Source organism: Lactuca saligna, chromosome 8 (genome assembly GCF_052625555.1).
Source record: "Lactuca saligna cultivar CGN05327 chromosome 8, ASM5262555v1, whole genome shotgun sequence".
NCBI classification, from domain to species: Eukaryota; Viridiplantae; Streptophyta; class Magnoliopsida; order Asterales; family Asteraceae; genus Lactuca; species Lactuca saligna.
In genome coordinates, this window is record NC_136424.1 from 49,548,981 (window position 1) to 49,573,064 (window position 24,084).

Here is a 24,084-nt window from a genome sequence, read left to right on the forward strand (position 1 = left end):
GGGCGTAATGCCAAAACGTCATTGCCTGCGTCATCGGAGTACTCGAGTGCGAGGATTCGTCATGCTTCGTTGTACGTTGGGCGTACAGCATTACGCTGGGCGTAACCCGGATAAGTCTGGTGACTCCCCTTCGGATAATATCGGATTTATTAATTAAATTTATATTTTAATTATTTAATAAACTTCAAAAGTTCATATCTTCATCATACGAACGCCGTTTTCGATGTTCTTTATATCCACACGTAGGCTAGACCATACTCTACAACTTTTGTTTAGACTCTGTCGGCTAATTTTAAATTTTATTTTTATTATGTATTTTTAGAAGGCCGGGACAGAAAACCTTCGTTATAAATTAATAACTTTTTCGTCCAACGTCCGTTCTCGCCTAACTTTTCATCGTTTCGCTACTAACAACGAGATCTTCGATTCTCGTTTAGATTGTTTCGGATAAAAACCGTTCGATCTCAAATCGAGTATTCGGGCTGCATACTGCCAAGTTGAAACTTCAGAAAATCATAACTTCGTCATGCGAAGTCAGATTTTGGTGTTCTATATATATTCGAAAACCTCGTTTCGGCCACTACAACTTTATCCATAGATATCAATTTCATCTAGTATGTCATTTTGACGCTTATTTTTTATTCTTAATTCAATTAAATTATAATAATTAAGAAAACACACATAATTCACATAATTCACAAATAATACATTTTTATTATTTCAAATTGGGTTACAAAGGTTAACGTAGATTATTACATTGCTAAAAATGGCAAGCCCAATAACACAGACGTTATACTCTTTGAACTATAACCTCTTATCAGTATCTCATATTACAACTAATTTACATTGTGTTGTAATTTTTTGGCCTGATCATTGTGTGTTTAAGGCCATTCGAACGAGAAACGATTACTTATGGTGTTAGGAAAGAAAGCTTTATTACTTGGAGATGAAATCGAATAATTCAAATAAGGAGGAGGAAGCTTTGTTTGAAGAAGAACATCAATGGAATAAAAAGGGAATTAGATATTTGGTTGTATCATCATAGATGTGATCATACATCTTTTGGTTACCTAAACAATTATTTCCAAATCTATTTAAAAATTGTGATGTTTTAAAGTTTCGTTGTGAAGTTTGTGAATTAACTAAAAGCCATCGTGCATCTTTTCCACTAAATTTAAATAGAAACACGCTTCCATTCATGACTATACATTCTGATGTTTAGGGTCCATTAAAGGTTCCAACCATGAGTGGATCCCGATGGTTTGTTAGATTTATCAATGAGTACAGTAGAATGGCGTGGTTATGTCTCATGAAAACAAAATATGAGGTAAACATGTTCTAAAAATTCCATAAGATGATTGGAACTCTCTATGGTGCAAAAGTATGTGTTCTTCATGGTGACAATGGTAGAGATTATCAAAACAATAGCCTTCAAAAGTATTTGGAAGAACATTGAATTATTCACCAAACCACATGTCCGAACACTCCTCAGCAAAATGGAGTGGTGGAACGGAAAAATAGCCATTTATTGGAAGTTATACGATCCTTGTTAATTACTGCTCATATGCCACTTTCATATTGGAATGAAGCTGCTGCCACGGACACTTATTTAATCAATCGTGTTTCGTCTAGTTCCATTGAGTTTCAAACTCCTCTTCAAGTTGTAACCACTAATATGATCTCTCCCATGATTCCATACTTGCCTCTCTGTGTGTTTGGATGTGTTTCTTTTGTACATCTTCATAAATACCAACGAAGAAAACTAAACCTAAGAGCCTTACATTGCGTGTTTGTCGGCTATGCTCAAAATAAAAAAGGCTACCATTGATATCATCCACCAACAAAATGCATGTATGTCACCATGGATGTTGTATTTTATGAAGAAAAAATGGTTTTCCTTCAACAGTCTGAATCTCAAGGGTAAAACTAAAATCAAACTCTTAATTATACATATGAGAAATTGAATGAATCTCGGAGGGGGGAGGGGGGGGAGAGAGACTTCTTCATGAAGATAATGAAGTTACAAGAAGTGGTGAAGAAGAGGGTGAAAACTCCATTCCAACCAAAAGTAATGAGCAAAATTCTGAAGATGAAAATGAAGATGATGTCCAAGAAGATGAAGAACTTGATACTACCACACCATACCCGCTGTTGTCTCAATAGGATGATAATATTCTCGGACCTCAAACAAGCAGAAAACAACTTCCCCACCGTCATAATCGAGGTATACCTAAACCTACGTATGAACCTGATATATCTTCCAAGGTTAGGTATCTTATAAGTCACTATGTCTCATATCAAAACTTGTCAGACTCGAATAAGTCTTTTATGAATCAATTATCTATTGTAGTTATTCCTAACAATGTGTAGGAAGCTTTAGCGGAACCAAAATGGAGAAGGCCCATGAATGAAGAAATGGATGCATTATGAAAGAATGATACATGAGATTTTGTAGATCTACCACCAGGAAAAAACATTAGATGTCAATGGATGTACACTGTGAAATATAAGGCCGACGGGAGCATTGAAAGACATAAAGCAAGATTAGTAGCGAAAGGCTATACACAAACCCATGGAATCGATTGTACAGAAACATTTGCTCCAGTTGCCAAGATCAACACAATTCAAGTATTATAACCTTAGATGCTAATTTTGATTGGCCTTTACGACAATTTGATGTAAAAAAAGCTTTTTTACATGGAGATCTTTCTGAAGAAGTATATATGGATCCTCCTCCAGGGTGCATAACAACAGAGAAACAAAACAACAAGGTTTGCAAGTTAAAGAAGTCAATGTGTGGTCTCAAGCAATCCCCGAGAGCATGGTTTGGAAGGTTTACTAAGGCTATGAACTCATTTGGTTACAATCAAAGCAATGTTGACCACGCATTATTCTTGAAAAGAAAAAAAAAATGTGAGATCACTACTCTTATCATATATGTTGATGATATGGTTGTTACCGATGATGACCCCAATGAACAAAATGCTCTAAAAGATTACTTGTATCATGAATTTGAAATGAAATATCTTGGTCCACTAAAATACTTCCTTGGGATTGAAGTGTCTCGATCAAAGGCCGGAATCTTTCTATTTCAACGAAAGGATACCTTAGATCTTTTGTAAGAAACTAGAATGTCGGAAGGATACACACCAATGATTGAAGGTTTGAAGCTTAAGGATGAAACACATCATGTGCCATTTGACAAAAAAAAAGGTATCAAAGACTTGTGGGAAGGTTGATGTACTTTGCATACATACGTCCAGACAATGCTTATACATCAAGTGTGGTCAGCCAGTTCATGCACAATCCAGGTGAGCAACATATGAATGATGTCATGTATTTACTGTGGTATTTAAAGTCAGCTCTAGCAAAGGGAATTCTTTTCAAAAGGAATTCAAACTACCAAAGTGTTGAAATATACACGGATGCAGATTGGGCAGGATCAAAAGTTGATGGTCGGTCTACTTCTGGTCATTTTAGCTTTGTTGGAGGTAATTTAGTAACTTATAGAAGTAAAAAAGAAAATTTGTGTGGCTCGATCTAGTGCAAAAGCAGAGTTTAGAAGTATAGCTCTTTGTATTTGTGAGACATGGTGGCTTAAACATCTTCTACAAGATTTAGGTTATCCCCTCAAACAACCTGTTCAACTTTTTTGTTGTAAGAAATCAGCTTGTCACATTGCCCATAATCCAGTTCATCATGATCATACCAAACATGTGGAAGTGGACACTGGACAGATTCTTCATCAAATAAAAGTTAGACCTCGGATCAAACTTGTCTTATACAAATGTGCATCTAGTTTGTATTAAATCACAATTTGAATCATCTTGGCATTCATATAAATTCCAATTACGCTTAAATCATTGCAAAACAAACAAGTCTATCAAATTGAGTAAAACAAACAATCCCAACGAGTTGGTTGTGGTTTGAAACAAATCTGGCAAATCAAGTAAATTTTAAACATCTACTTTCAATACTTTTTTACGATTTTTTAAAATGTTAATTATTATTACCAAATGGTCATTGACCTATTGATATCAGGCGTTGACAAATGTTGCCTTCCTAAAAATGTTAATAACTATTAACATTTTTTTTTGAAAAGGATACGCAACTACAATTAAACCAATAAAACAATAACTTTAGACAACTTTTAATCCACTTAGCTTAAACCTTTCCGAGTTAACTCATTTAGTTCACTTAGAATAACACATATGACATAACTCAGTAAGACTTCATTCATAAAGTAGATCAAATTTACCACCTCTAATATTTTGTGAATGACCTGGTGGGTGTTCAGTTGAAAGTTTCGCGGTAAAACATTAATATAGTATTTATTGTTTGAAAACAAAAATAATAATCACTATGAAAGTAGCCTTAAAACTGGTTATAAATACCCCATCCAACAAAAGCCGTGTTTTAATGGATATGTCGTCAAAAATCATGCATAATTAATTCTCAATGGCAAATATCGAAAGTGAACTTGTTTACGAACAATACAACAAAACTTCTTTCTGACTATCTGATAAGAAATACGTCTAAGGTTTTGAAATGCAATATAACTGAGGAAACTGCAAAAAGAAAAATATTCACGTTTTAAGAAGAAAATCATTTAAACATGTAGCTAATTTAATATACTTCATTCGGCTCCCACCCTTGCAAAAAATAAGCCATCCACCCCAATCGCAAACCTCCAAACATTCAAACAAAATTTTAACTCAAACACAAATCCCTGCAATAACATATACCAATCAATGATTAATAAAAATAATAGAATAACATAATTAAATACTCCAATACAAACCTCGGCTCTATCCACCAGCTCCACAAATCTTCAAATTAACTACTTACATCAGCTAGCTCCTCCCTTTTTACTTTATAATCCAATCCTTCTATATTTAAAATAGTAGAAAATTCATTCAACCATTTAAAATAAATCAAAATAAATAATAAGTGTGTTTATAGTTTATAGTACCTGACAATGGAAAACATGACTCACGTAAACAACAGGTGATAGTGCTTTGCTTGGTAGCATTTGGCATCACATTCCTCCTGTCAATTAAATCCCAGGAAAAATCAATATGTGGTTTTAATAAAATGATATAAATTTTACAGAAAACTATATTATAAAATATAACCTTGAGAAGCAGGGTTTTGACCAGCACCACCACGGCCAGCAGCACGTCCACCACGAACACTTCGTCCGCGTGGGGCCTGCCGTCCACGACCCCTGGCGGCAGCAGGAGGAGGAGGTGAAGTATTTGTTCCCGCCAGTCTCTGTAAAGACCTCAGCCTCGCTCTCTCATTCAAATTAATTGTTGTTGAATTACTTGTATCAGCAGTAGCAGTAGCAGTACCAGTACCAGCAGCAGCTGCTGACTCTTCTGTTGTTGAACCTCCAGTTTCAGTAGCCACAGCAGAAGTTGTTGTTGTTGATTTCTCAACATGATCAGTAACAGCAGCCTCTTCATCATTCCCATCGTTATTCACCTTATTATCCATAGAACTCTCTGGGGTAGTTTCCTCCGCTTCTATCTCACCTTCTTCATTTTTATCTTCGGTGTCCTCCATTGTCAACAACGGAGATCCAATCTCCATCTCCCCGAGCGCATCCTCTCCTCCTGCCACCTCATCTTCAACCGGCATAGGTGAAGCCGACCTCCTCCCACGCTCAACCAACTGACCTTCCCCAGTTTCTTGGTTACTGAACATTTCGCCTTCTTCAGGCTCACTTCCCGCTTCACCTGCTGCTGCCACCTCACCCTCCTTCGGTTGATCCTCAGAAACTTCCGCCTCACCAATTTCATTCTGTGATTCTGTTTGAACATCTTCAACCCCCTGTTCTTCACCAGTCTCAACCTCCTCTTCCCTTCCTGTATCCATATCTTCTTTCAAAGTCTGACTTTCATCTACAACATTGACCGGAGGAGCCTCTTCGGGTATTACACTTTCGGGAGCATCTGTCATGTTTTGAGCCTCGGGTGGGGGTTCTGAGCCTCGGGATTTCTTGACTACTGGTGCTGCTGCATCGGAACCGGTGGTCTCACGCGCAATTGATTGTGATCCTTCTTGTCCCTCTGAAGGACGTTTGCGTACAGACAACGACTGTTGTGAGTTGGTTGCAACAGAATCTGACATGTCAACATCACCCTTTGACTTCGCTTGATCAGGCTTTACGATACGAGGCCGAACTAGCCTTCGCGCAATTTTACGTGGTTCCACTCTTGCTTTATCGGTTGATGCCGGTTTTGCAATTTCTTCTATTGTGTTTTGAGGTGGAGGGACAGCTAGCGGTTGTGCACCGGAGTCGGCTGGCGGTGACTCGGTGGTGGTGACCGGAAGTCCAAACTCACCGGAGACTTGATTGGCGACTTGTTCGAAGTTTTCAACAGCAAGAAGACAAGCTGCAGCGAGCTCATCAATGGAGTCGCCGGAATTCATTTTTTCGATTTCCTCGGAAAGGCTCTTTAAGGCCTGTTTATGTTTCTCCAAGTCATCTGCCAGCTTTGATGAATCAACAATTCCCTTGTCACTCTTTTGATTCTTTGCTTTCTCTTTCTCAATTCTAACTTCGTCTTTTCCTTTCCTCACGTCTTCTCTAAGCCTTTCGATAACTTTCTCCAACATCTGTATCCGTTTATCTTTCTCTTCTCTCTCCCTTGACTCCTCTCTTAACTTCTCAACAGTCTTCTCAAGCATCTGAATTCTCGTATCTTTCTCTTCTCTTTCCCTAGTCATGGCTGCTTGTTCAACAGAACTGCCATCCGCATTACTCTTTTTCACTTGGCTCGAATCAGCAGCTAAATCTTTAGAAAGTTCTTGATTCTTCTTTAATAACTCCTCCTTCTCCTTCATAACAATGTCATTTCTACGTCTCAACAGAAAATAATTTTTCTTCAGCCTCTCAACTTCTGCTTTCAAAAACGTCTCCGTTTCACCTATGCTGTTTAACCTCGATTCCCGTTCATCTAATTCCACTTTACTTTTACCAATCTCCTGTTCCAATTTCACTATCACCTCCTGTTTCTCCAAAACAACTTTCTTAACCTCCTCCAAGTTTCCATCTTTCTCCAACACTTTCACCTTCAAATCCTGCAAATCCGCACACATCCGACCATATTCTTCAGGATCCATATCTCTGAATTTTTCAACAAACTCATTCACTTTAATCAGCAACTCGTTTTTCTCCTTCTTAAGCATTTCTATCTCCCTCTTACAAGCCTCCACCTCATTCACCCTCTCACCAAGCAAGCTTTCCAAATTTTCAACTTCAGCCCTCACATTATGAGTAGATTGACGTAACTTGAGACATTCCTCAAAGTTATGTTTGTTTTCTTCTCGAAGCTGTACATTACTTTCACGAAGCAAATTCATTTCTCTAACTTGAAGCTGCAACGCTTTGAACTCCTCCTCTGTGAAATGAACTGATCTAGAATTCTCCCTCTCAGCACGAAGCAAATTTTGAGCTGTTTCTTGAGACTTCAAAGCACTTTCAAGCTGTGATTGTAACCGAAGCTTTTCCTGTTTCAACAAAGAGATTTCAGTTTCAGCAATCTCTTTCGAACGCCTCAAATACTTCACCACATTCTGTAATCCCGCATCATCAAATGTATCAGAAGACTGGGCCCCACCAAGACTCTTTTCTGCTCCCTTAATGTGTAAGGCCTCGAGCTGATCATGTAAAATCTTGTTCTGTTCGTTGATTTCATTATACTTCTTTTCGGCTCTATCTTTGGAATCTTCTAGAACCTTCTTTTCTGTCTCCCACTTGCTTTTCAGCTCTTCGTTTTCGATTTTGAGAATGTCTGAAACCTTACGGAGCTCAGATGCTTCTTGTTGTAAGGAACCCAATGCTTGTGATGTTTTTGTTAACTCCTGAATTGTTTCAGACTGAAGTATGACCTGGCGTTCATAATTATCTTGAGAAATACGCCATTTTTGATGCTCTTTCTCCAAATCAACTTTCATGCCTGACACTTGCGACTCTAAAGACTCGATACACAGGTTTTTAGCAGTACATTCGTCTCTCAATTTTGAAATCTCTGACAACGTGTTCACAAGAGCTTCTTCCTGTGAAACAGAAGCAGAAGCTGCTTCTTTTGCTTTCAAATTATACCCTTCTTGAAGCCGATTCACCTCCTCTTTAAGTGATATAATTTCTTCTTCTAATGATCTCTTCACCTTTTCAGCTTCACCTTTGAAATTCTCATGTGAAGCTTCCATCTGTTTCAACGCAGCCTCATTCACCTGTGCTATACTCTTATACTGCATCATATGATCTTTATTGGTTTTTGCTTCAACTCTCAACTTCTCAATCTCTTCCTTAAGAACCCGCATCTCGTCTTCCTGGGTAGGGGCGTTTTCGTCATTTGCTTCAGAACTCTTTGTTTTCTCAAATTTCAATAATCGTTCCTCTGCAGCAGCTGCTTTAGCATTAGCATCTGCAACAGCATGTAACGCGTTTGCCAATTCTTTCCCCATTTCTTCAATTCTTTGCATAGCTGTTCTCATGGCTGAGTCATGTTCAAGTGTGAGCTTTCGGACATTATCACGTTCTTCTTGAAGCTCCTTTTTAGCATCTGCCCATTCTCTTTCTGTACGTTTGACATAATCGCCCTCACGCATACGCTCAGCACTTCTCGCTTCTTCTTTCACTTCTTCAGTAGTTTGAACAGTATTCAAAGTAGCCTGCAACTGATGAACTCTCTCAGAAAGTTGACGAACCTCTTCAAATGCTCTCTTTTCAGAGTTGATTAAAATTTCTTTCTCACGCTTCACAACAGAAACCTCCATGTTTAGTTTTCGGGATAAATCTTCAGCAGTATGCAAAGACTCGGAAGCTTCACGAATCTTTCTTTGGTAATCGATTATCAGCTGTGAGAACTCAACGTTTCTTGCTAAAACCCCATTTGTTTCTTCCCTCTGATGCTCAAAATCCTTCATGAACCTTTCGAGTTTCTCATGTGCAAAAGTTGCTTCTAAAGCTGACTTGTCACGTTGTGATTTCAAAGTAATGATCTCGCCTCTTAACACTGAGAGCTCTTCTTCAAGAGCCTTAATTTTCTCATAAGCTCGATCTTGTGCTCTTTTTGAAGCATCGTTAGAACCTTCTAGAAAGAGAGTAACATTGCTCCTTCTTTCCACTTGTGTTGTATCTGGAGATTCCAGGGGTAAAAGATGGCGTTTATGTTCTTCTTCATATAGCTTTTTATACATAGCCACAGAAGTATGAAGTGACTCAATCATTCCTGCTTGTTCTTCTGCTCTAGCTAAAACTGCATCAACTTTAGAAGCTGTTTCTTTATTATGTTTTTGGAACTCCTTCTCAAATTGCTCCTTTAACTCCATTTCTTTACTCTCAATCTGTTCAGTTAAAAGACGAACTAGCCCCCGAAGCTGTACATTCTGCTCAACTAATCCGTTTATATCCTTGAAAGTCAACAACCGCTCAGACAAAACAGAGTCACCATCTTGGTCAACAAGAGAGCTCGTGTCTTCAATGGCAGAATTGTAATTAGCAGAACTACAACGAAGCTGTATGTCACGACATTCCTTTAGCAAAACAGTCACCTCTCTCTGAAGGTCTTTGTTCTCCTTTTGAGCTAAATTGTAGTCACGTTCATGTCTTCTTATTTCAGCCTTCAGCTCCTGTAGTGTTCTCTCAAGTAAAGTTTGTTCAGAAAGAGAATGCTGTAGTTTCTCATTTAACATATCATATGCTTCCACCATTCTTTCGTGTTCAGCTCTTTCATCTAATATGACCTCAGCTTTCTCTTCGATTTCATGCAATACTCTTTTCAGTATCGATTCCGCCTGTTTTCTTCCCAATTGTTCATGTCTCAAAGCATCAACAGCTTCTTGGTATTTCTCATACATTTTGACTAAACTCCAACCATCACGAAGAAGAGAAGCAGCTAATGCTGTACCTGAAATGCCAGCTGGAATACTGGGAACAATCATTAGATTATTGTCATTCTCCATAGAGTCTTTATATGAACTCGGGTTGAAAGTGGTCATTTGAAGAAGATTAAATTGATCTGAGTTTCTGGAACTTTCCAATTCTGCTTCTAACTTCTCAAGTTTTGCTTTTAAATTTGAAACTTCACTTTCGAACTCTTTTCTAGCAGATGTTTCCTTTTCGAGTTTTTCTTTGTAATCCTTTTCAACCTGATTTGCATGTGTCTCTAAAGCTTTGATAACACCTTCCAGCTCTCCTGCTTTTTTAGACCATTCATCAGAATTCTCCTTGTAAAGTTCAACAAGCTTGTTAACAGTTGACAGCTCAGCAGACAATCTTTCTTCAGTACTCGCAGCTGTATCTTTAGACAAACATAATTCTTCTTGTAAAGCTTCTAGCTTTGATTCCAGCTCCTTTACTCTGTCATCTTTCCATTTCAATGAAGTACGTGTGTCATTGTAGTTTCTCTCCAACTCTGCAAGTTTAGAAGACATGTCTGCCTCTAGTTCATTATGTGTCTTTCTGAGCTCCAAAAGATTGTTGACTTTAGTGGTCAACTCATCATTAAGCCAAACATTATGCCTTTCGACTAATTCTTTCTCTTGAGTTAATCGAGCTAAAGAAGTGTGAGCACGTGCCAGCTCAGCCTCAAGTTCCCTGGTGCGTGATTCTTTAGAGGAAGTATTATCAGTCAAAGAAACAATCTTGTCAAGATACCCCTTGATGCTACTGTTCTTCTCATTGATCTCTAGATCCTTATGCTCAATCATTTGCAGCAACTGACTTTTGGATTTTTGAAGCTCTGAAGCTTCTAATGACAGTCTTTCAATCTCACCATCCTTGCCAATCTAAATAAAGTAAAATCCAAATAAAAGTTAGAAAATCTACACATAGAAATAACTTTTCAGAAAAAATATTTTTGTTACATAGGTGGTTTCAGAAAGGGTCAGAGAAGGTAGCTGGTGTAGAAATACAAAAAGCTTGAATACAACATGTCATATTAAAAATATGTACAGATTATTATAGTAATCTGTGCAAATATACACATGTAAGAAGACACGTATTCTTATGAAAGCACAATTTTATTCAACAAGTTTGTTTTTTCACTACAAACTCTCTAGCTTTGGCATCTGGAAAACCTAAAATCTAATTTGAAGAAGCTTAACTGAAGTCCAAAGTCGGGATTGATGTTGTTTCTAGCAAGGAAAACAATTAAACTGAGTCTAAACCCTGGACATTTGTGATATAAGGCAGTTCACATTTTGAAGAGCATACTACAAGGTTAGAGGTTCCAACCAAGAGCTCGTGTAGGGCAAATAACAGTAACATGGGTAAAAAATTTAAAATAATAATAATAATAATAATAATAATAAAACTTCTCAAACAAACCAATTAGACAAGATTGATTATATCATCCATATAATTGATTAAAACATGCATCTAATCTCCTATTTCCAACCGAAATTACGCAAAACTAAGCAGTGGAAAGTAGGCCAAACTAAAGCCTAACTACATGTCTGCTTGAAGGTTTACAAAAATGATAATGAAGATCTAACGCCTTTATTTAAAATGTGGAAATAATTTCAAATAAAATCTATCACCATATCAAGTTATCAACTACGGGATCAATATAACCACTAAACATTATCATTTTGTTTTTTACTTTCCAAACATCTGAAAACTAAACAACTTATGCACTTCAGTTAAGCTTCTTCAAATTAGATTTTAGGTTTTTAAATTAGCTAGAAATTAGAAATTCATATTTTTCTGGCAAACATAAGCAGTTATCCAAGGGAGAGAACTTCCAATGATTGTAAGAGAGAACTTCCAATCATTGTAAATGAACATTTTAATAGTACAATCATTCCAAACACAAATAAGTACGCTTGGAGCACACATTCACAGCTTGCATTTTCCAACAGATCATACAAAATTTTACCTCTGTCAGAGAGATCGGTAGAGTCAATGTTTCCTATAATTAATGCATGTATGTGGGTGCATCAACTAAATTTAGTAATAAAATTCACACTTGGAAAACCCAAAAAACCCTAAAGCAACATCAAATGAATATACCTTTGCAAATTAATCCTTATAGATTATATGTAGGTCACACATTACAACCTAGTTCCAACAAGTTATAACAAAAGAAACATAAAAATGTATACGATACTAAAACCTAAGAGATTATATTAGAGAATCATCGACATGAATAGAACTAGCAGATGAAGTTCACCAAAAACAGCACCGATTGCATTGAACAAGTATTTCTATCCAGACAAAACCATAAGCATATATAAAGTGCAAAGAAATAGAGATATTACAGATTGGAGATAGATTTGATGCTTATCCGCTTGAAGCTGAGCGAGCTCAGAGACGCGTTCTTCAAGAGAAGAATTGAGCTGCGAGTGTTGCGATTGAAGCGTACTAAATTCAGATTTCAGAGATACATATTTTTGTTCGAGAATCGAACAAGTCTGTTCGGCGGTTATGGAGGAAGCATCGTATTGAGCTTTTTCAGTCTCGAGTTGATTGTAGAGTTCTCTGATATAGGCGTCGGCTTTCTGCGCAATCAAAGAAGGGTCGTGGGAGCAGCGAGCGTACTCTTCGTCGGACAAGAACAACGGCATCTTTTCCAGTACAGATCGAAGATCTATGGATGGAGAAGACGAATGAATATCATGCAGAGGGAAAGAGGAGATCAAAGAAACCCTAACCCTAAAAGAAGTAGGAGAGCACGAGTGGATTTTGGAGGGAGATGAAACGCTTTGAAGAAAGAAAAGCCCTAAACATTAAAGTCTGTGGATTCGAGAGACCGAAGAATTCGATTATTTGATTTACAAGAAGAAGAAGAAAAAATAAATAAATAAATAAAAACTTATAGTATTAACTTTTAAAAACTCAAGAAAAATCTAGACTGTTATTATTATTATTTTATATAATAAAATTATTTTATTTTTTACAGTACCTTTTTAGTAATTGCAAATCTATAAAATTATTATATTTTTATAGTACCTTTTTAGTAATTATAAATCTTTGATTACCTATCATTATCCTTCTTAATAAATGAAAGTTTTTTTTTTCACTTATCAATTTCTCATGAGTTTTAATATTTATCATTTTGTGGTATTTTTAAAATAAATATTATATACTTTTCAAATTTTTGATTTGTTTTAATTTTTAATTAAAATCATATATTTAAGAGTAAATTACTGAAATGTTATCTATGATTTAGTCAAAATTACACGTTTGATCCCTAACCTTTTTTTCACTCGGATCGTCCTTGTGGTTTGATTTTGTTGTATTTTTCGTCCATATGGTTTTGTCAAAATTGCATGTTTTGTCCCTAACTTTATGTATGTAAGGGACGAAAAGCGCAACAAAATTAAACCACAGTGACGATCCGAGTGCAAAAAAAAAAGTTATGGACCATACGTGTAATTTTAACCAAATCATAGGGACCATTTCAGTAATTTACTCTTATGTAAATTATTAAATATCATATATATATGATATTAAATTATAATAAAAATGTTTCTTTCTTTCTTATTTTAAAATTGTATATTAAAAAATACTTTCTTTTTATACTTTAATCATTTTTTTAAATCAACCTGTATAATATACGGAACTCACACCTAGTGGCTTCAATATAACATACATATTTTGAAAATTAAAATTATTTTATTATGTTTTACTGTAAAACCATTTTCTTTTTTAGTTTTGTACAATAAAATTATTTCATGTTATCATTTTATACATAAAGCAATTATTTTTTTTCTTTCATGTCAACATATCACATCATTAAAAGTGTTACGTCAACTTACAACTAAATTTACTTGTTCAGTGGTCAGAATAATAAACAATTAGTAAACAAAATGTCTAATTTTAGACAAAAAAAAAGTATTAAAATCAAGTTTTTTGTGAAAAGTTAGTAACTTTAGTGGAATTTGTCTTTATTAATCATACAAAGTAACCCCAAGGTTGTTTGATCTCGAACAAAATAAATGTCAATCTTTATGTATTCCATGTGTTGATGTTTCATGGGAATCAAGTTCAAGTATACGATATTGAAATTGTCATATTACAAACCCAAAATGTTCTGAAGATTGTATTTACCGTTATATGATATTTAACTTTAGCACTAAAACGAGAAATAACACAATGGCACTTGAATAGACATAGATGAGGTTGTCACCCAAAAAGATAAAGTTCGTGAATGTGGAACCACTAAGTGATGAAAGTCATAAACTCATCGTATTAAAAACAAAGTACAAATACAAACAAAATCTCACTACAATAAACTCTAAAACATAATCAGCCAAAAGGTTTGAATACATAAGTGACACATATATTTAATACTAATTTGTTACATACTCTGAAGAACAAACCATATACTACTAAAAGAACCAAGTAAGTGAATGAATGAAACTGAGCTACACATAATGTCGCACCCCCAAACCGAGATGGCGGAAACATTCGGGGACGGAGGACGTCATTTTCAGTATCACAACAAATGTAGAATAGTAAAACAAGCAACAACATCTATTACATTAAATATTACAGTGTTTACATTGTATTCAATCCATATATGATTGACTCCAAAAGTAAGTAGCAAAACAAGACATGAAGCTACTATGCTCCATTTTCTAAATCCATGTATGTGTACCTGTCTACTTGCTTCTTGATAATACAAGTGGTTTTGAAAGTGTATCAACATTTAAGTTGGTGAGTTCATAAGAATTTTGTTTTAGAAAGTATCTTTTTTGTTCCATGAAAACCTTAGTTTGTTCCTCCATAAAACCCAATATTTTATGTTGTATTTATTGTAAGAAATGCGGCTCATACTAGTTCTTTCTGTAATCACTTAGTGGATACAAGTTATATACAATCTAGATTGAACAGGCAATCGATTGTGTGCATCTGCTCTAAGCCCACAACCAAACAAGAAACAGGAAATGAGGTGGAGATCACACATTCCACTGTTTGTCGGACCTGCTTTGTATGTAACTCTGATGATTCACTAGTCGATTTCAGTGTTAACAATGCAGGTCCTTTTTGATTGAAATCTATCTAGAACTTAGAAAAGTAATGTAATACAGTGTATAAGTATGCAACCTTTTGTATGTGTATGTACTTAGTTAACCACTCCCTTCAGAAAAGTAAGTTTTGTATTAGAAAATAGTATGTTGTACTTGTATGTTATGACCTGAATCATACTTGTTTCCCCCCTATGATTACTTAGTGTATACGAATCATATTCATAACCAAAATGGAGTAGATATTAGACGGTGTGAATCTGCTCTAAGCCCATAACCAAACAAGGAACAAAAAATGAAACGGAAAAGCACACATTTTACTACCTATCGGATCCTATTTAGATATAACCCCGGAGTATAAACCAATGAATCATAGAATTAGCATTACAGGTCCTTTCTACGATGTATATTCATGTTACTAGTTTATATGTATGTTCCTGGATCTACCAGTTGTACTGTAAAGTATTTGATTGTAGTTTTGTTATTGTATAAAACTATGTAAAGTTATTTACATATTCATACACTAATCGTATTGTTAATACCAAATTGTGAGTTATTATAACCATGCTAATGACCATGATGGCCTGATATGACGTTCTTCAGGCGTCGTAACTGTTATGACATTTGTCACCCCAGGACAACTGTAGCTAACAGTCAGGGTGTGGGATTGTCATCCCCGTATAGATCTATACACAAACTCACGCTCTCCCTCCAAGAGACTCTGGTTATAAAATCAGGGCTTTCGTTGGCACTTGGATAAGTATTGGAATGTAACTCTCACAAATCTATATTTACGATTACATGTAGAATAAAGAAAAGCCTTTTTATAATGATATATTGTATATGTTATTCTTTTCGTAGTTTAAAACTATAGTATGTAAGTCCCTAAACTATATCTATTATAGTTTATATGCATGTTCTGTAAGTAATGAAAATCCTAGCAATTTAACAGTTTGTATAACATAATGAAATAATTTGAGGAAAATACCTTTTACTCGCCGTGTTACAAAAGGGTTTAAAACTTTATTTAAATACTTTTCATGTCCAATATATATATATATATATATATATATATATATATATATATATATATATATATATGTGTGTGTGTGTGTGTGTGACAACCGTCAAATTCTGGTCAATTCAAAGTCAAATAAAGTCAACGAGTCAAACCGGTCAACTCAACTAACCCTTGTATACTAGGGCTTACGTTATGTATTTACTAAACAACTCGCTATTCTGATGAGAAATCTCTTCAAGAATGTCAAATCTCTCCCAAATCTCTCCAAGTATGTGAAATCTCTCTCAAATATTTCTTTGTATGAGAAATCTATCCAAGAATGTCAAATCTCTCCCAAATCTCCCCAAGTATGTGAAACCTCTATCTAATATCTCTCTGTATGAGAAATCTCTCCAAGAATGACAAATCTCTCCCAAATCTCTCTAATTATGTGAAACCTCTCTCAAGTATCTCTTTGTATGAGAAATCTCTCCAAGAATGTCAAATCTCTCCTAAATCTCTCCAAGTATGTGAAATCTCTCCCAAATCTCTCTCAAATATCTCTCTGTATAAGAAATCTCTCCAAGAATGACAAATCTCTCCCAAATCTCTCCAAGTATGTGAAACCTCTCTTAAATATCTCTTTGTATGAGAAATCTCTCCAAGAATGTAAAATATCTCCCAAATCTCTCCAAGTATGAGAAATCTCTCCCAAATCTCTCTCAAAAGTTCCCGTAACTTTTTAGAATCATTCGGGTCATTCCGACCCTTAACCGGGTCAAAAACGGCTTAAAACAGGGCGAAAACGAGAAAAATAGGCTTTAGGAACCGAAACCAAGAAGAGAGGCCTCTCAGGACCAGAACCGAGCCTCTGTTGGCTGAGGCATGCGAGACCGAGCCTCAGTCTCTGCCCCTCTCGGTCTCTGCTCCTTCTCGGCCTCCGCCTCTCTGTCTCTTCTCTTCTCTCGGTCTCTGTTCTCTTCCCTCCTCTCGGTCTCTATTCTGTCTTCCGCCTCTCTGTCTCTTCTCTTCTCTCGGTCTCTGTTCTCTGTCGCCTCCTCTCTGTCCCTTCGCGCCTCTCTGCTCCTTCTCTCCTCTCTGTCTCCTCGCGCCTCTCTGTTCCCTCTCCTCCCCTCTCGGTTCCTTCTCTCCCTCTTCTCTCCTCTCGGTTTCTGCCTCCCTCCTCTCGGTTTCAACATCAGAAGGCCGAGCCTCGGCCAGAATTCGGAATTTGGTCACTTTTAGTCCATTTTTGATATTTTTAACATTTTAAGCCCGTTTTTCGTGATTTTAAAGCGGGATTTTCTCCAGAAATTATATTTTAACATAATAAACTCTAAATATTCATAATTTAAACATATTTTGATGAAAATCATTATCTAAATAATAAAAATCAAATGGGTGAATTATTAAAGGTGGAGTGTTGACTTTGCCTTATCCAATGTCACAAGCAACCACCCCACACCCACTCTTTGACTAACCACACCTCCCCACCTTACCTAAGTCACTTCAATGTCCCTTGCACTCATTTTCCACCCATTCCCACGTTTTTAGAGTTGGAACAAACATCCTCTCTCCTCATTTCTCTCATTTGCCTCATTTCACTAAGTATCAAACACCACTTTTCTCTCAAAAAATTTCTCCACCAAACTCGAGATTCAAGGCTGATTATCAAGTGTTCTTCCACATTTGGTAAGCATGATCCATTCTCCTTGTGATTATCTCACTTATTTCCACACAAATCAAAGATATCTTACACAAACTCCATCATATTTGTGTTAGATCTTCAAATCTTCAAGCAATCTTCCCAAGTGTTCTTGAGTTGAACACCCCTTCTCTCCATCATCCATCCACTGAAATCACTCAAGGTGAGTTCATACCCCTACATTTTCATGTTTTCTCAAGTTTTAAGGGGGGAATACAAGTTAAAACACCAAGAACATAACTAAATTTTTCTAACAGCCTTCATCAGAAAATTTCAACTCCATTCACGGACTGTTTTGGGCATCTTAAACATTTTTTTTTCAAAACTGTACAAGGTGCAAATAGTTCAAGTTCTTAGCTTTAAAATGACTACTTGCACATCTCCATACGAGTTTTCTACAATTTATGGTGATTTTTACAAAACTGCCTATCATTTCAAACAACAATCCGGACCAGTCTGTGATTATGGACTTTTTCACCCAAGTTGGAGGTCATTAAAAATCGTAATAAAAATTATGAGTAAACTAGACACATTTTGGGAACGCTCAGAATTTACGGATCTACTTTTCTACTTCGTATGATTTTTCTAAAACAGTGCTGAAAGACTAAGAATTAATTAACAGCTTCTAACTATCAAAACACTTTGTAACATGTTGAGCAAAGTGTTAAATCTTTGATAACTTCATATATTACATGTATTTCTTGTTATGATATATTTATATAATAGGAAATTACCTGCTGAATTTATAAGAATCCTCCATCATAATCATTAGTACAAAACAAAGCAAGTTAAACATGGCTATATTGTACTATACATTTGACTTACATAGAATGGGATTCTTAAACACTACAAAGAAATATACTAAACTATAATAGGTATAGTTAGGGTACATATACATTTCAAACATTTTAATAAACTATAATAGGTATAGTTTATGATCATTTACATAACATACTCGTACAAAAAGGGGTACAAATACAAAGTGCCGGTTTTTATACAAAAATGGGTACAAATACAAAGTGTCGGGTTTATATACAAAAAGGGGTACAAATACAAAGTGTCGGGTCTCTATACAAAAAGGGGTACAAATACAAAGTGTCGGGTCTCTATACAAAAAGGGGTACAAATACAAAGTGCCGGGTCTCTATACAAAAAGGGGGTACAAATACAAAGTACCAGGTTCACTTAAGATAGTTATTATGATATTAAAACTATACTTCATCTAGAATTGTTAGACTTCAACTATAGTCGTTGAGCGTATATGTTTGAGTCATATAAGAATTTAGTCTTGATTGGCCTAGAATTGGTGGTGCCCGCCTCATCTCCTGTTCCTCGTTGGGTTGTGGACCTAGGGCAGACCCATTATATTCAATGTTTTATCTAATTTAAACCTTATATAACTTACATACGCTGGACGATTATAGAGGAACTCTACGGGTCACTCTAGGGTTCATTAATGCATCATATAGGAATATTTCTATTCACACTTAACTAAGAAAATATTGGATTTTCTGGAAATCAAACTATATCGATTTTACAAGGAAAACGGTTTCTACTTCAAACAAAACTCTTATGAACTCACCAACTTAATTGTTGACACTTTTCAAAACTACTTGTGTTCTCAGGAAATCAGTGAAACAGGAAAACTTCATCGCTTTGAGGATGGGACGTTAAACCGTCAACAATTTATTTTTGTCATCATAATGTAATTGTTTTTGAATCATGTAAACATATACTTTGGTGTAACTTTTTCAATTATATTTATGATGGTTGTATTTACTTTGAGCACTATTATATTCGTTGTTGTGATACTGTACATGAATGTCCTCCACCCCCGGACGTTTCCGCCATCCTTGGTTTGGGGGTGTGACAGATTGGTATCAGAGCATTGTTTATAGTGAACTAAGTATTTCGAACCACATAAGATATACAAACTATAAATGCATTGGGACTAAGGTCTCTGATTTAAAGTTTTCAAAACAACTATACCTTTAGAAATAAATAGCTTTTTGTTAAAAGTATAGATGCATGCATACATACTAAGGCCAGCATCATTTTAGGACAAAACAAAAGTAATGATTGTTGGATATCACATGTAAGCTTGGGGATGTATGGTCAGTCTTGGGAGTGGCATAGCCTGATCAACTATGCTGGTCCGAGGAGTGATTAGCATATGCCCAAGAATGGTTGTGATGTGGCAACAAGTCTAAAAACTTACCAACACTACCACAATGAAATACCATAGGGGTATTTTGGCATTATTATAATTACATATGTGAGAACTAAATAGATTTTTATCAATAGGTCAATAGTTGCTTAGTGGATACATTAAAATTTTATGTATCCAGGACGTCATAGACTTAGAATCTGTGGATCTTTGCTCTACTTCCTGTTCTCATTGGATTGGGGATTTAGAGTTAGGGTCGCTTATTCGAAGGTCTATCCTGTCCCGAATACATATAACTAGTATGCACTAAACAATATGTTGAAGTACCTGATAAAGATCATCTTATAATTATCTAATTAGTACGTCTACTTAGTTATTTCTTATATTCCCATTTCTCACGAAGATATCATGGCTGGATTCCATCCCCACGACGACCCGTACTACCCTAACCACGACAATACCAAATGGCTCGGAGAGGAGCCAGAGAATGATTACCCAACCCCTGTGGATGGTTACCAAGCTGAAGGCTATGCTGATGGTTCTGACTCCGACCCTAAAGTGGAGAACTTAACCCCTATGACTCTTGTTCCAAATCCCAACCCTCGACTGGCTTTTCAAGGCCCGACGCCTCCTTGGGTAGAGTGCTTGGAAACCTGGAGCGAAGAACAAGACCAACATATGTCGTTTAATAGAGAACGAAGCTTCTACAACATAAACGAAGGAAGCTCAGCAGATAGAATTTTTCCAATCCTGGTTCGTAGAGTTGCCCAAAACGAGATTCAGGGTAGAACAACTCTCTATAGTATCGCAGAGGTTGATGCAAATGCAAGAATACATACGATCCGCACCAATCGCCTTGAGCACACTCGTGAATTGTCTGAGAGAGACCATGAAACCTTGCTGCGAGCACAGGCTGAAACACGAACCGAAGTCATAGAACTCTGAGTACGCCAGAGGGTATACAAAAGGCACCTGCCTGATATAGAGTGGCAACTAGCTGAACCGAGGGTTCACCAAAGGGATGACCGCCGCCAGTAGTAGATGCCTTACTTTCTTTCCCTATTAACAAAGAATTTTTCTTTTCCCTATCTATGTCCTATGTGGCATTCTTTATGAAACCATCTTGTACTGTAAGTACTTTTAGTTAGGCCTTTAGGCGGCCAAAACTCTCCTGCTTCGGATGTGATGTAAGACCCTCTCCAAGGTCAATTTTCCCCAATTTGCTACATCTTAAACATCAATGACGTTCTCAGTCAGATGAATTATGTGACACTCTTTGTTCAAATACTTCCTGATGAGTCTATCTGAAGCCCACTCTAGTCAAGTTGTTGGACTAGAGTAGTTTAGCTCCGGGATCGTTCCCAAATTCTTTCAAAGGTTGAATCATGTTATTCACCAACCAATGGAACCTGGTTTGAACGACAAACGTCATTAGATCATTCTATGAACTTACTTCTACTCCATAATAGGACTGCATCATAGGGGTGTAGGTCAAACCTTCGAGAGCATACTTCTACTCTATAGGTGGACAATCGAAATACATCTAGGTTCAATGATAGCCCTTAATAGGAATTCTAGTTCATCAAGAAGGATTAGTAAGAATGTTATTTGTTATGATTTCCTCACTTATACATTCCCCAATTATATATAACGAAGACTTGGTAGACAATAGAATGTGAGATTTCTAACCTAGTTCCTTTTCCTCGTTGGGATGTGGAACTAAAGGAGAATCACACATTTTACTATCCGCCCAGTCTTTGTTATATCATAATGTGTATAAGCTAAGTTTTCATGTATAATAACTTATCTCTTAGTCAGAATCAAAATAATACAGAGCCAACCTTAGTCACTCACAAATTCCTTGTCTTTCGTATTACAGAATCATGTCATCATCCGGAAATAGTCAGCCGAACAATGAAGCCCCTAACCTTCATATCGACGCCGCAACATTTCAAGTCGCGGTAACAGTTGCTGTGACAGCTGTCCTTATAAACCTCAACACTGACGACGCAATCACGACTGACAAGGGAATTGAAAATTTCGATTATTGTATCGATCCAGGAAGCCAACAAAGGACAACAGTCTCGGACATACAAAGTCGTAAAACCGAGAAGAGGAAACGAAATCGCCGAGCTCAAAAGGAGCGTCAACGATCCCAAAGACTTGCCATGCAACAACAACAAGTGGCAACTCCTGCCCCCTTCAGCAACGGCACGACCAATTCCTCAAATCTCTAGCATCGGGAAAAACCCTGCACACAAGGTTGATGGTAAAACCGGACCCCATAAAAGGAAAGTTTCGAAGTGGATGAACGAGGAGGGCACCCGTGTCCATGTAACTCTAACTAAACACCTCACTTCCACCACCAATGCAAGTGCAAGCCAGATATGTCATCAATGCGGCGAGATTGGACACCTTAGAAAGGACTATCCAATCATAAAGAACTCTGGTGCAGACGGGAGGATACTAAGGATCACTACCGCAGGAGAAACTACTCAGGGCCTCGTTAAAAACATCTAAAGCATTCGTTGTAACAGACTTATAAACTGATTAAAAACTAGTGCAACTAGAGTCTTATATTTTGCGAGACCCCGTCCATAAAGGTGCCCTCGTGTTGCTTGCACTTATCTTTTGTAGTATACCTAGTTCGCAGCAATAGTCTTGTAGTAAATCTATAGTACTGTAACTCTGTTAAAAGTTGCACAGTGGTGTTTTGTCTGTAACGCCTTTATGATCAAATCTAGTGCTTTTATTACCAAGTGACGTCGATTTTTTTATACGGCTAGAATACTAGCCAAGGACCTGGATCCACTTGAGAGCGTGAGAATCAATTGATTAGGAAGTATCCCCACTTTTTGGCTCGATTATTCATGCTTACTCCGTGCCTAAATTCAAATTTCGGGACGAAATTCCCTCTAACGGGGGGATGATGTGACAACCGTCAAATTCTGGTCAATTCAAAGTCAAATAAAGTCAACGAGTCAAACCGGTCAACTCAACTAACCCTTGTATACTAGGGCTTACGTTATGTATTTACTAAACAACTCGCTATTCTGATGAGAAATCTCTTCAAGAATGTCAAATCTCTCCCAAATCTCTCCAAGTATGTGAAATCTCTCTCAAATATCTCTTTGTATTAGAAATCTTTCCAAGAATGTCAAATCTCTCCCAAATCTCCCCAAGTATGTGAAACCTCTATCTAATATCTCTCTGTATGAGAAATCTCTCCAAGAATGACAAATCTCTCCCAAATCTCTCTAATTATGTGAAACCTCTCTCAAGTATCTCTTTGTATGAGAAATCTCTCCAAGAATGTCAAATCTCTCCTAAATCTCTCCAAGTATGTGAAATCTCTCCCAAATCTCTCTCAAATATCTCTCTGTATAAGAAATCTCTCCAAGAATGACAAATCTCTCCCAAATCTCTCCAAGTATGTGAAACCTCTCTTAAATATCTCTTTGTATGAGAAATCTCTCCAAAAATGTAAAATATCTCCCAAATCTCTCCAAGTATGAGAAATCTCTCCCAAATCTCTCTCAAAAGTTCCCGTAACTTTTTAGAATCATTCGGGTCATTCCGACCCTTAACCGGGTCAAAAACGGCTTAAAACAGGGCGAAAACGAGAAAAATAGGCTTTAGGAACCGAAACCAAGAAGAGAGGCCTCTCAGGACCAGAACCGAGCCTCTGTTGGCTGAGGCATGCGAGACCGAGCCTCAGTCTCTGCCCCTCTCGGTCTCTGCTCCTTCTCGGCCTCCGCCTCTCTGTCTCTTCTCTTCTCTCGGTCTCTGTTCTCTTCCCTCCTCTCGGTCTCTATTCTGTCTTCCGCCTCTCTGTCTCTTCTCTTCTCTCGGTCTCTGTTCTCTGTCGCCTCCTCTCTGTCCCTTCGCGCCTCTCTGCTCCTTCTCTCCTCTCTGTCTCCTCGCGCCTCTCTGTTCCCTCTCCTCCCCTCTCGGTTCCTTCTCTCCCTCTTCTCTCCTCTCGGTTTCTGCCTCCCTCCTCTCGGTTTCAACATCAGAAGGCCGAGCCTCGGCCAGAATTCGGAATTTGGTCACTTTTAGCCCATTTTTGATATTTTTAACATTTTAAGCCCGTTTTTCGTGATTTTAAAGCGGGATTTTCTCCAGAAATTATATTTTAACATAATAAACTCTAAATATTCATAATTTAAACATATTTTGATGAAAATCATTATCTAAATAATAAAAATCAAATGGGTGAATTAT

At 36.9% G+C, this 24,084-nt stretch overlaps 1 protein-coding gene across 1 annotated transcript; it reads right to left on the minus strand.

Moving 5' to 3' along the window:
- Positions 1–4,426: 4,426 nt before the first annotated feature.
- On the minus strand, positions 4,427–12,769 carry NUA (nuclear pore anchor). The gene is made up of 5 exons (XM_078967645.1): positions 12,277–12,769; positions 5,136–10,803; positions 4,973–5,049; positions 4,802–4,889; positions 4,427–4,729 (listed from the first exon to the last, which is right to left on the minus strand). The coding sequence occupies exons 1-3, from the start codon at positions 12,580–12,582 to the stop codon at positions 5,039–5,041; spliced, it is 5,985 nt and encodes a 1,994-aa protein (XP_078823771.1). The 5' UTR covers positions 12,583–12,769; the 3' UTR covers positions 4,427–4,729; positions 4,802–4,889; positions 4,973–5,038.
- Between the last annotated feature and the right edge of the window lie 11,315 nt (positions 12,770–24,084).